Genomic DNA, 12054 nt, shown 5'->3' with positions numbered 1-12054 from the left:
GAAAACATTTGCCCGAATCACACATAGTTGTAGCACTGCAGGGGAGGACGAATATACAGCTTGACATCACAGCAGTACACTGTCACCTCGACCTTCTCAGGCAGTAAGTCACATTCAAAGACCAAGATGAAGGCTCTAGTATTCACTCTGTTGTCTTCTTGGTCCCCACTGGAAACAGCAGACAAAATGCACACATCATTGCCCCAAATTAGCGTGCAACTAGTCTTCAGTCTGCAAAAGGGGATCTCAAACGAAAATGATTCCCTTTACCATATTAGGACTTTCATGGGGGTTACAGTGACAGGTGTATCACTCAGCATGTCAGAGGCAAGCAGTGCCTGTGACTCAGTAGGGGAGGCTATTTTAAGCAGAATGGAGCCACTTTTCATTTTTGAAATCACTGCCACTTCCCCAAACCTGTCCTCAAGATGCTCAATGTCCTAGAACAAACCAAGTATTGGGTGGAGTATTCCTCGCCTCATCTCTGATCCCTATGTTCCACTCATGGCATAGCCAGGGAAGGGAACATATGGGAGCAGCCACCACTGGAAGAAAGTTTAATTCGCTTCATGTGTGAATATTCCGCCATGGTGTCACCCACTCTGAATGAGGCCTCTCCCCACATGTGCCACCAGAACTGTTATCTGGCCAGTAAACCACTGCCTGGAGTCCCCGTGTCCCAGCCATAACAGTCAAATGCTCCTTGGCTAGTTCAGGTACCAACAGTGCGATTCCTGCATGGTCATGGGACTACCACCGTGCAAGTACTTGACGAGCCCCCACAATGGAATGACTACTGTGTTGGGTTTTGGGCCTAGTACTGTTCCAAAAAATAAGTGTGCAAAGAGAGAAAGGCACAAAAGTGCAAATACGCCATGCTGTCCGATTTTCCTTGCACAGTCCGCTCTTCCCTGAAATTTAGAAGAGAAGTATCAAATCGCACCCAACAAGGGGACCAAATAATTTAATAATGAAAAGGTGTAGAAGGCCAGAAGGTTAAAAAAAAGTGTCCACAACACAATCAGCACCAAAAAGTCCACACAATGGAAATGTAGAGACAAAAAAAGAATAGTAGAAAAATAGATTTGCAGCATGTGCAGGAAAGCACCATTGCAAGGACTGGGGACCTGTGGTGGCCAGACAAGCACTCATAAAAGAGATGTGAACAATCTTGGGGGGGTCATACCTTGGTGAGGTGAACACACATTTGAAAAATAAGCCATGAAGAGAGTACATTGACCTGTACCTTATAGAACCATTCCTAGACTAAGGAAGAAAATGACAGTAGATAAAAAAATTCTCTCTTTTCACCAAACTAAGAAGCTACAAGAGAAAACATAATTAATAGGAACAATGAACAAGGTTTGTCATGTGACCCCGGATAAAGAAAAGGAATCAATTGCCGATGTATATTCCATCACTATCCTCTGACTGATTGGGAAACAGGACTGCTCCTTGGCTCTTTACTAACAAACATTGTTCTACTAATAAGAGGAGGATTGACCCAGTGACCCAATGATTTTGCTGATCTTCATCAAACTAGTCACAGGCTACTATAAAGTAACTACTGAAAATGTGTGTATATCATCGGACTTTAAATTTCCAAGAAATGGAGGTCAACAGTTATGACACAAGAACTGTTTTGGACCAAGTACAATCATTAGACCCCTGAAAATACATAAACTTTATGCATACACATTGAGGCTATTACCAATTATTTTCCAAAAGTAGAAAAATTAGTGATTACGATCTGTTGAAGACATCCAGGAGAAGCAACTCTCCCTCGATGACTTGAGTTACAGCCATGTATACATGGATATGAATTGCATTTCTTGGTTTTCTTAATATAATTGAGTGTTGTGGCAAAGCAGTCCTTGAGATGTTTATTTTTGTTTGGAATTTTGATGTAGTTAGACTTTGGGGCATGAGCATGTGGAATTTATCAAAACTGAATAGGAATGCTCAGTAACAGATCTTGGCTTGTATTCTGTAGCAAAGGTAAGTAAAAAACTTGTTTGTTTTCAAAAGACTTACTGTATTCTTGGCTGAAATGTTTATTATGCTTCTGATAAAGTCATTCTTATCTGGAATTTATGATGAAACCAATATCTGTCTGAGACATTACCAACAAAAGTATGTATGCATACTCTAGCTCAAAAAAGAATTTGTCTGAAAGCTAACAAAGTTTCTGGTCTTGTTTGTAAGCCTGTCAATGACTTAACGACTCTGTTACTCTCTGAGTGTTACCTTTACTCCTAAGTTATTTACATTGTGCAAGAACTTTACATCCTAAATGAGTTAGTGTCACTATGTATGATTTGTCTAGTTACTAAATTTATTGTTACTTACTTTATTATTTGAACAACAGGTGAAGAAAACATCTCTTGCAGTGCTTTGTCAATGTGTTTCATAGTTACCATAGAACTGTTCTTTCTTGGGCTATTTGTACATGTTGTCAGCAGAATATCAGATTCAGCAATCTCAGTTGCTCTTCGACATATGTTTAATGCCCGCCTTGCATCACCAGACACTGAAGCCACTTTCCTGAAAGAGTACAGTGGATGGCCATATTGATTCTGCCTACATTAACACATACATAAAACACTGGTAGTAATCAACATTTTTACACCTTCAACTAGAAGTACTTTCACTCGTCTCAAGCAAAACATAAGAATTGACACCATGTAACCATACGAGACTTTTTTCTATTGCATAAATGCCACTAATTCGCTTTCCTTTGAACCATAATGTCATTGTGAATAAGATGCTGTATTACTAAAATAGATTCAATCAACATGTTAAACTGAAAAAGAAAGCAATATGACAATTTTTGAAAATTTCAGAAACTTTTGTCAATGGTAAACAGGACAAATGCCAACTCAACAATAGAAGAAGAGTAATTACAAAAAGATACTAGGTGCAGCAGAATAACACTCAGTTGTGAAAGATGTTATTGGTCCAATTGGCTGATTTGATGCACCCCTCCACACTACCTCAGGTTGTAGTCTTACAACTGATCCCTTTAAGTCAAGCTGTGGCATAAATTTCATTTTTCTCCAATTTGATTCAGTACCACATCATTATTCAGTACCACATCATTAGTTACTCAACTCAGCCATCTAATCTTCACTATTATACGGTAGCACCACATCTCAGAAGCTTCTATTTTCTTCTTGTCTGAACTACTTATCATCCATGTTTCACTTCCGTACAAAGCTACATACAAATACCTTCAGAAAAGGCACTGTAACACTCAAAAATTTATATTCAGTGTTAACATATTTATCTTTTTCAGAAATGCTTTTCTTGGTGCTACCAGCATGCATTTTATATCCTCACTAGTTCAGCCATCATCAGTTATTCTGCTACCCAATTTGCAAAACTCATCTACTACTTGTAGTGGTAACAATTTTCCTCGTCATTGCCTGATTTAATTGATTTCCCTTGTTTTACTTTTGTTGATGTTCATCTTAGAATTCCATTTTTTTGGTACTATCCATTCCATTCAACTGGTCTTCGAACTCGTTTGCTATCTCTGACAGAATTACAATCTCACTGGCCAATCTCAAAGTTGTTACTATTTCTCCTTGCATTTTAACTCAGTTTCCAAATTTTTCTTTGGTTTCCTTTGCTGCTTGCTAATGTAGAGATTGAATAACATTGCGGATAGGCTCTTGTTCCCTTCACAAACACTGCTTCCCTTTTGTATCCTTCGACTCTCATATCTGAAGTCTGGTTTCTGTCCAAGTTATAAATAACCACTCACTCCCTGTGTTTTATCCCTGCTAACGTCAGAATTTCAAATAGTGTATTTCAGTCAACACTGTCAAATGATTTTTCTGAATCCACAAATGCTGTAAATGTAGGTTTGCCTTTCTTCCACCAATCTTCTAAGGTAAGTCGTCAGGTCAGTATGGCCTCACATACTCCTACATTTCACTGAAATACAAACTGCTCTTCCCTGAGGTCAGCTTCTTACACATTCCTCCGCAAATAATTTGTATCTGTATTATGTAGCCATGACTTATTAAATTGATTGTTCGGTAGTACTCACGCAATATTAGCACCTGCTTTCTTTCGAACTGGAATTATTACACTCTTCTTTAAGCCTGAGGAAATATCTTCCATAAAAGGTGGAACAGTTTTGTCATGTCTGGCTCTCCCAATGACGTCCATGATTCTTAGGTAATTTATCTACTCACTGACTCAATGATAAGTTTGAACATCACACTGTCTTAACTACGCATTGCCCTTTCAGATATGTCATCCTTTGGCTACAATCTGATCTGAGGATTTTGTTCCTCAGCCAGTTATGTGGGGGATCCTGATACTCGATAAAATACCAAATTCCCAATCTTATTTTCACTTTTCCAGCACAATTCTACTCTTTTTGTTTCTAAATTGTTACTATTATTACTTCTAACACCAATACTTTTGTCAGTATGGGAATCATAAGCTTTACTACACTTCTGCTGTGGTGCCATCAATATTGTTCTTGTCATTTGAAGATACAGCCTTCTATTATATGATAGCTTACCTCTAACTCAAAAGAAAATCAATATTTTCTTGTAAAATTCCTCTTTACACCTGATATCTAAGGTCTCCACACAACCTTTGTGCACTAAATAAAAACTAGTACGCTTTCTCCACACTGAACTTTCCAAATCATAATACAATCCAGGATGGAATAACAACAATACAGAAAGGATAGATTGCTATTCAGCCTCTAGAGAAAGTGTCAAGTAGCAGCAAGTACAATGACAAATACTGCTAAAATATTAAAGCTTTCAGACAAAATGTTTCTCCTGCAGTAGAAAACACTTTAGCAGTCTTTTTCCATTGTGCCTGCCTATGATTCAACAATTCCTTTATATGACGAGCAGCAATCTGTCATTTCCATATTGCTGTTGAACTTCCCAAATAATCATTTTCACATCAAATACGCCTCTGTATATTTGAAAAAACACAAGCTACTGCTTTGCAACATGTACATGGCTTACCTGGCAACAAACTGAACAGCATCTGCATCAAATGCATCCACACCAAAAAGCCGTGCCTTAACAATTTCTTCTAATTGCTTGTAGGTGTACGGTTGGAATGTGAGTCTCGTCAGGCCCTTAAAATATAAATAAATCACAAGAGTAACATAAATAAACTTCAGCATTAGTGTCAGCCAAGACACGATGATCAAAAGTGTCTACATTTTTGTATCATAATCACTGCGCTAATACACAAACAAAATCAATCATGAAATGAATATTACAAAAATTGAACTGTTAACTGATTGAAAATAATTGAAGACCACAGAAAAATTGGTTCAATTTATAATATTCAAATTAATGTCTTTCTGTAGTTATCTGCAATAATTCAGTGATTCGTTCATTCATATCTGGAAGACTATCATAGTATAAGAAATTATATGAGTCTGTGAGTAATGCAAGGCAGAACCTAATAGTGTTCCCTAAATGTTAGCAGCAAGACACCTACATCATTTGCAAACTTAGTTATGAGCAGGACATTTAAAATACTGAATTTGAATTATCATGACAACAGAATAGTAGCTGCATGAGAAACCATGGTCTCTTATCAACGATGATGGCTCTGAAAAGTTGACTGGCAAATCAAAGAAACCACATTATTTTAAAAATGTGGAAATTGCCTATAAACTACAGTGTCAATCATAAACAATGGATGATGCCAGAACTCTTTGAAAAACACAAGCACAGCCTAGGTGCAAAAATGGGAGCATGCAACAGAAAAATTCTATAATTTGTTGATCGCTGTCCGGCATACCCAAAACGTGTGAACTTATGAAATGGGTAGTTAAGAGTTCTTGCCACTGAACTGATTCAGCAAGTTGCAACCCTTTAATCTGGACATTTCCCTAAAACACACTATAGAAGATTCTTAGTATATATGTGCTTGTTTGTAGGTTGGGGTGCTCAATGATGAGGTCATCAGTGCCCATACAAAATTATTAGAAACAAATGTGGTTAAAATGGAAAAAAAATGTGGCAAACAGGTAAAAAGCAATCTAAGAAAAATCACATCCAATATCACCAATGATCACCTTCACAACACACCATCATGGAAGATAGTGTTAAAATCACACAGATGTCCTAAAACTTAAGTAAATCTAAATAACACAAGAGGAAAACTAAAATAGATTCACAGGAATATGTGGCTGACTGATCACTTACCAAAATCACAGATGAGCTAGCCACCATGTTAAAGAAGGCTAGGTTTTTCAAAACAGGGTGAGGAAATGAATTCAGCCTACCAAATGTGTGTAGCAAAGATAGACTGTTATTAATGTATCATCACTTCATAAAGGGAAAAGCTGCGGTTGGAACATCCAGTGCAATATTTCCTCTACAATGACGAGCATATTTTGACTACTAAAAAATTGTGTCAGTTGAAGATTTGATCTATTATCATATGCAAGGAAAAGGGGAAGTGACCACAGTGATAGTGGCGATAATGGTGGAGCATTTTGCATTGCTGATTTAAATGCTGCGGTGAAGATGAAGAAACTTATTTCTGCTGCAGACGTGGACAGAAAAACTTTCCACTGTACTTATGAAATCTAAATCATAAAAAAAAAACTTCACCATAAGATGTTAAAACAGGACAATTTTGGATCTTTGGTGAAAAATCTACAAATGTGTTCATATGTCAAATTTAAGTAAGACTACTGATGCCCAATTAAATGCCAGTGCAATTAATAAAATGGTTTACTGGTGTTTTATAAACCATGTACCGAAAAAGGAATTTCCCACCTTTCACATTTTCCTCCAGTTAATAAAAAAAGTTTAAAACAGGAGCTTCGTTGCACTTGGTAAGTGAATCTAAATTGCAATTACCTATCAATACACTGCTACAGACATCAATACTAATACTACCACTACTACTACTACTACTACTACTACTAATAATAATAATAATAATAATAATATCTTCTACAAGATCTTCAAGCACAATTTGGACAAACACAGCCACCCAGGTTTGCAGTTGAAAGATTCCAAAGGGAAATTAACCCACAGTGACGAAGATAACTGCCAGATTCTAACAAGTCATTTTGAATGTTTCCTCAACTGTGAGACTCCAGAGACTGCATTCATTTCTGAAAACAATATAAACATCCATCCAGATTTGTCTTCACCGATGAAAGAAGAAACCAAGATCATCCAAACACTAAAGGCCATGACACTGGGTGAAGATCAGACGACAGCTGAACTATGGAATCATGCGGGCGATAAGGCAATCCATAAACTTGTTGCAAAAAATTTCCACATGGAAGTGCCTCCGTAGTAATTTCTCTACTACATAAGGGAACAGGACAGACGAACAACTACTGAAGCATCCCTCTTAGCTCTACAGGATGGGACAGAACAACAAATCGATGCACAACTGGGGGAATACCAAGGGGGTTTCAGGAAGGGACATTTGTGTACCGAGCAAATTATGAATCTGATGTCTATCTTTTATCTGAAACTCAGGACCAGGGAATTTGTGGTAACTTTTATCAATTTTAGGAAGAAATACGATTCAGTCAATGGAACCACACTATTTCAAAGCCTTGAAGCATTTAGCTTAGATAACAAGACAAAAGTGATAATCCAACATACCCTAATCAATGCCATATCCAAAGTGAAGTTCAGAGGAAATGTGTCTAGTGTCTTTGAAATCAAGACAAGAATGAGATGAGGAGACAAACTATCACCACTGTTCTTCCATTGTGTTTTAGAAAAGGTCATCTGAGAATGGCAGAAAGGAATGAACAATTCAGAGACAGAAAATGAGGCAACGGCTAATGGGCAGCAAGTATAGGGGTTGGACAAAAATATGGAAACACAACAAGCACAACACATTACCAAATCTAATATGGTACCCTAATCAATGCCATATCCAAAGTGAAGTTCAGAGGAAATGTGTCTAGTGTCTTTGAAATCAGGACAAGAATGAGACGAGGAGATGAACTATCACCACTGCTCTTCCAGTGTGTTTTAAAAAAGGTCATCTGAGAATGGCAGAAAGGAATGAACAATTCAGAGACAGAAAATGAGGTAATGGCTAGTAGGTAGCAAGTACAGGGGTTGGACAAAAATATGGAAACACCACAAGCACAACACATTACCAAATCTAATATGATACAGAAAACCTGTTGGCATTCAAATGGTTCAAATGGCTCTGAGCACTATGGGACTTAACATCTATGGTCATCAGTCCCCTAGAACTTAGAACTACTTAAACGTAACTAACCTAAGGACATCACACAACACCCAGTCACCACGAGGCAGACAAAATCCCTGACCCCGCCGGGAATCGAACCCGGGAACCCGGGCGCGGGAAGCGAGAACGCTACCACGCGACCACGAGCTGCTGACCCTGTTGGCATTCACGACAGCTTCTAGTCATCTCAGAATTGGCAAATACAGGTCCTGTATGGTTTTCAAGGGAATCTTATATAATTTCTACTGCAAAATAGGGGCAAGTTCAGATAACAGTATTGGAGGTGGATAGCAATCATGCACAATTCTCTCAAAAGCAGATGACTGAGGCTCAATAATATTGAGATCTGCTGACTGGTGTCCCGGGAAGATGCAACAATTCATCCTTGTGGCCATAAAACCAGTCCTAGAAGCCATAACACCAGTCCTAGAAGATGCAAGCTGTGTGAACAAGTGCCCTGTCATTTTGGAACAGAGCATCACCAAACCTTATACCATGTGGTGGACTAGCTAAAATAGTCACAGAACTTTTGACAGTAATATGACCTTGCAGAGTAACAATGGGGCCCATGATACGGCTGCCCAAATCATCACCGTCTCTATGTTGTGTTTCACTCCAGGTTTTTTTGGCACCATGTTTTCCTGTTATGGGCATTTGCATCACTGATGAGTGGTTTTGGAATTGAGCTTGCACCACATTTCTCTTCTTATAGAGCTCCATGTTGTTTTGGTATTGACCAGGTTTGCGTGTGCAACGTTCAGTTTTGAAATGACTTTTGTAGTTGACATCCTCTTACTTTTTGTCACAATCCTCTTCAATGCCCATCCATCATGATCATTCAACATACACTTTTGTCCTATTGGAACTTAGAGGATGATGGTTGTCTGCTCTCCCTGTGCGCCATATAAATCTTGGACATGGTGCTTCTTGAAACATTGGACACTTCAGCTCCCTTGGTTATGGAAGCAGCCACCACAGAAGCACCAACATTTTGTCCATGTTTGAATTCACTTGCAACTACACAGAACACTTTTTGACCTCAACTGACACTTGTAATGTATTGAGGGCACTGCACAGTTGCCGTTCATGTTCAAATACAACAGCACAATCTGAAAGCTTGACTATCGTCTGCATTTATGTTCAAGTGTGCATTTTTTACAGTGTTTCCCTATTTTTGTCTAAATGCAATACATGAATCTTACAATCGACTGTTTAGCCTTTGCATATGAGCTAGTGATATTCTCAGACTCCACAGATATGGCAGCAAAACAGCTTAATGAAATAAAATTATTGGCAGTACAGCAGGGCGGGCTTCAAATCTCCTTTGAGAAGATGTACTTCATGATAAACATAAAATCAGCACCACAAGAACTGGAGCTCAGAAAAGGAAAAATTAAGCATGCACAAAAATTTAAATACTGATATGAATGGATAGAGCCTAACCTATCAGAGAAAGAAGCCTTTGTATCATGCATTGAAAAAATGAAAACGGCCTATCAACTAACTAAAGGCATCCCGAATAAGAGATCTATAATCTTATAGAACAAAGTTAGACAATACTGCAATGTTATTACACCAAAAGCCCTATAAGTGATAGAGACCTACAGTCAACAAGAAATATCCACTGGAGAAACTTGAGGCAAAAAAGGAAGATTTTGGGTTCCATCAAAGTAAAAAGATAGTGCAGAAGAAGGCATCACAATCATGAACACGTGGAGAAGGTAAGTGATACAATTCAGAAAAGAAGGACTGCTTTTAACAGCTATGTGACACGAATGAGCCCAGGAAGGACAACTAAAAGGATACTAGCATACTTTCAAGATAAGAAAACCAAAACGTCATGGCACACAGAAGTCGAAAAGATTTAAAAAAAACTGGAAATTAGTCCCAAGGAAATGTAGGAGCATTAAGGAATAATTATGAATACATAAAGGTTTCCAGAAAAAGCCGAAGCTGAATACAGAGAAGGTGTGTACCCATGAGAGAAAAGAACATTGGAATTGACTGAAGGAGCACTGTGCAGTAACTAAAGCTCGCAAAAAAAGAGACAGCTGAATTGACATGGTCAATAGTTGACCGAAATGAAGAATAAACAAAGTGTGTGTGTGTGTGTGTGTGTGTGTGTGTGTGTGTGTGTGTGTGAAGGGAGGGGGCAGGTGGGTGTGTTGTCCTTTTAATTAAGTAAAACTAAAATTGTCTTTACATAATGTACTACTAAATGAAATAAGGATTAGCTAGATAAACCTAAAAGCATATTGTTATACAGCACTTTTCCCAGAGAAGTATGGTTACTGAACTTCTCTAAGAGCACAACAAGGGAACGCCTGGGATTTAATAAATTTTTAAAATGTGTGTTACATGTGCCTCATTATTTTCTTAAATACATAAGCTGCGGGTTGCCTTCCTGTCAGGAAATAAAATGCTTCTACACACAGTGTATTGAACCGATAGTAGTATTGCACTAGTTCTATATACTGACTAATCTATTTGCTAGAGGAGGAAACTGCATGTCAGTGGGTATTGTCTTATTTTTAGCTTGGCAAGTATTACTTCCTTCCATGACTATGGCTGGTAAGATAATTGCCACGCACTGTTTACTATTACAATGATAAGACTTCCAACCCCTCAGTTTTCCAATGACACAGGCTCCTTCTGTCCTACAGCAAACTGACAGCCCACCTGGGATGCATCAATACATCATCACAGCATGTCATTTATCTACATCTACATGTCTACATATACATTATATTACTCTGCAATTCACAATGAAGTGCCTGGCAGAGGTTTCTTCACACCATCTTCAAGCTATATCCCTAGCATTCCACTCCCGAATGGCTTGCAATTTCTAATATTTTATTATGATGATCATTCTTCCCTACGTATGTGGGCATTGTGAGCGTACCACCCATTTGGCGATGACCAGTCGAGCTATAACAAGGCATGTACCATCTGTGAAGGACAGGGTAACCTACAGTGAACTGCTGAGTGCTTGACAGTCCCAGGTCAGAGTGAGGACGTGGGCTGGCAGAATGTGATTACATAGTTGTTGGCAGCTTGGGGAAATTCTGGCTGTTAAAACTTGGTAATGGAGGCAACTCGCAGATCCAGTGCACATCCACTGCCACGTAGAACAACACTACAAATATTAATAAAGATAGAAGCAATGAAAGTACAGAAGAGCCAGCAGGCTCACTTTAAAGGGAAAATTTTGCCAATGGTGACTGTTGAGATGCACAACCTTTACCATAAACACTTTTTACATTAGAGACATTTGAATAATTATGATAATGTACAAACTTTGAAAATTGTATTTCAGTTACATGCGATTGCAAAAATTAATATATCTGTAGGATGGTCTTGTCGAGCTCTATCTCATCACCATAACAGAATTATGATTATGATGCCCAGTTTTTTAAATTTATTTTTTCACTAAATAAAAATTAAATAAACAAAAGGAGCGGCAGTACACTAATGGAGATGAGTAAGGAACATTACGAAAATTTACATATAAATTCATGTATTATATGTGTATAAAATGTTGAAATGGTGATTTTTGTATTTAAATTACATTAAGTGTCTTGCTTGACTCGCACAGTAGGACACCAAGGGCTTAAACAGGCGGCAGCCATCTTGGATTGGGATTGTGCGATCTCAAGTCTTGTTGAGATAAGATTAGTGTCAGATTGCGGCTCAGAAGTTGCAGTGTACGTATGGTGAAATTTTTCTGAGTATTGAGTTTTTGACTTTTAATTTTCCACCAAGTTTCATGGTCTCGATTTAAAATTTTTCAGCAATACACGCTGCCAGTACACTTAACTTGTA

The 12054-nt window shown here is 38.1% G+C and overlaps 1 protein-coding gene across 2 annotated transcripts in view; it reads right to left on the bottom strand.

Annotated features, from left to right (window-relative positions):
• The window catches only part of LOC126253250 (origin recognition complex subunit 1), a 138940-nt gene that overhangs the window by 50968 nt on the left and 75918 nt on the right, over positions 1–12054 (bottom strand). For both annotated transcript variants that reach the window (XM_049954453.1, XM_049954452.1), the window contains exons 7-8: positions 5001–5116; positions 2350–2544 (exon numbers count right to left, since the gene is read on the bottom strand). In XM_049954453.1, coding sequence (XP_049810410.1) covers positions 2350–2544; positions 5001–5116 — 311 coding nt within the window. The remainder of the gene's footprint in view (positions 1–2349; positions 2545–5000; positions 5117–12054) is intronic.

The sequence above is a fragment of the Schistocerca nitens genome, chromosome 4 (genome assembly GCF_023898315.1).
Source record: "Schistocerca nitens isolate TAMUIC-IGC-003100 chromosome 4, iqSchNite1.1, whole genome shotgun sequence".
Classification (NCBI taxonomy): domain Eukaryota; kingdom Metazoa; phylum Arthropoda; class Insecta; order Orthoptera; family Acrididae; genus Schistocerca; species Schistocerca nitens.
Note: the sequence above shows the minus strand (reverse complement) of the source record. Positions and strands in the feature narration are given on the sequence as shown.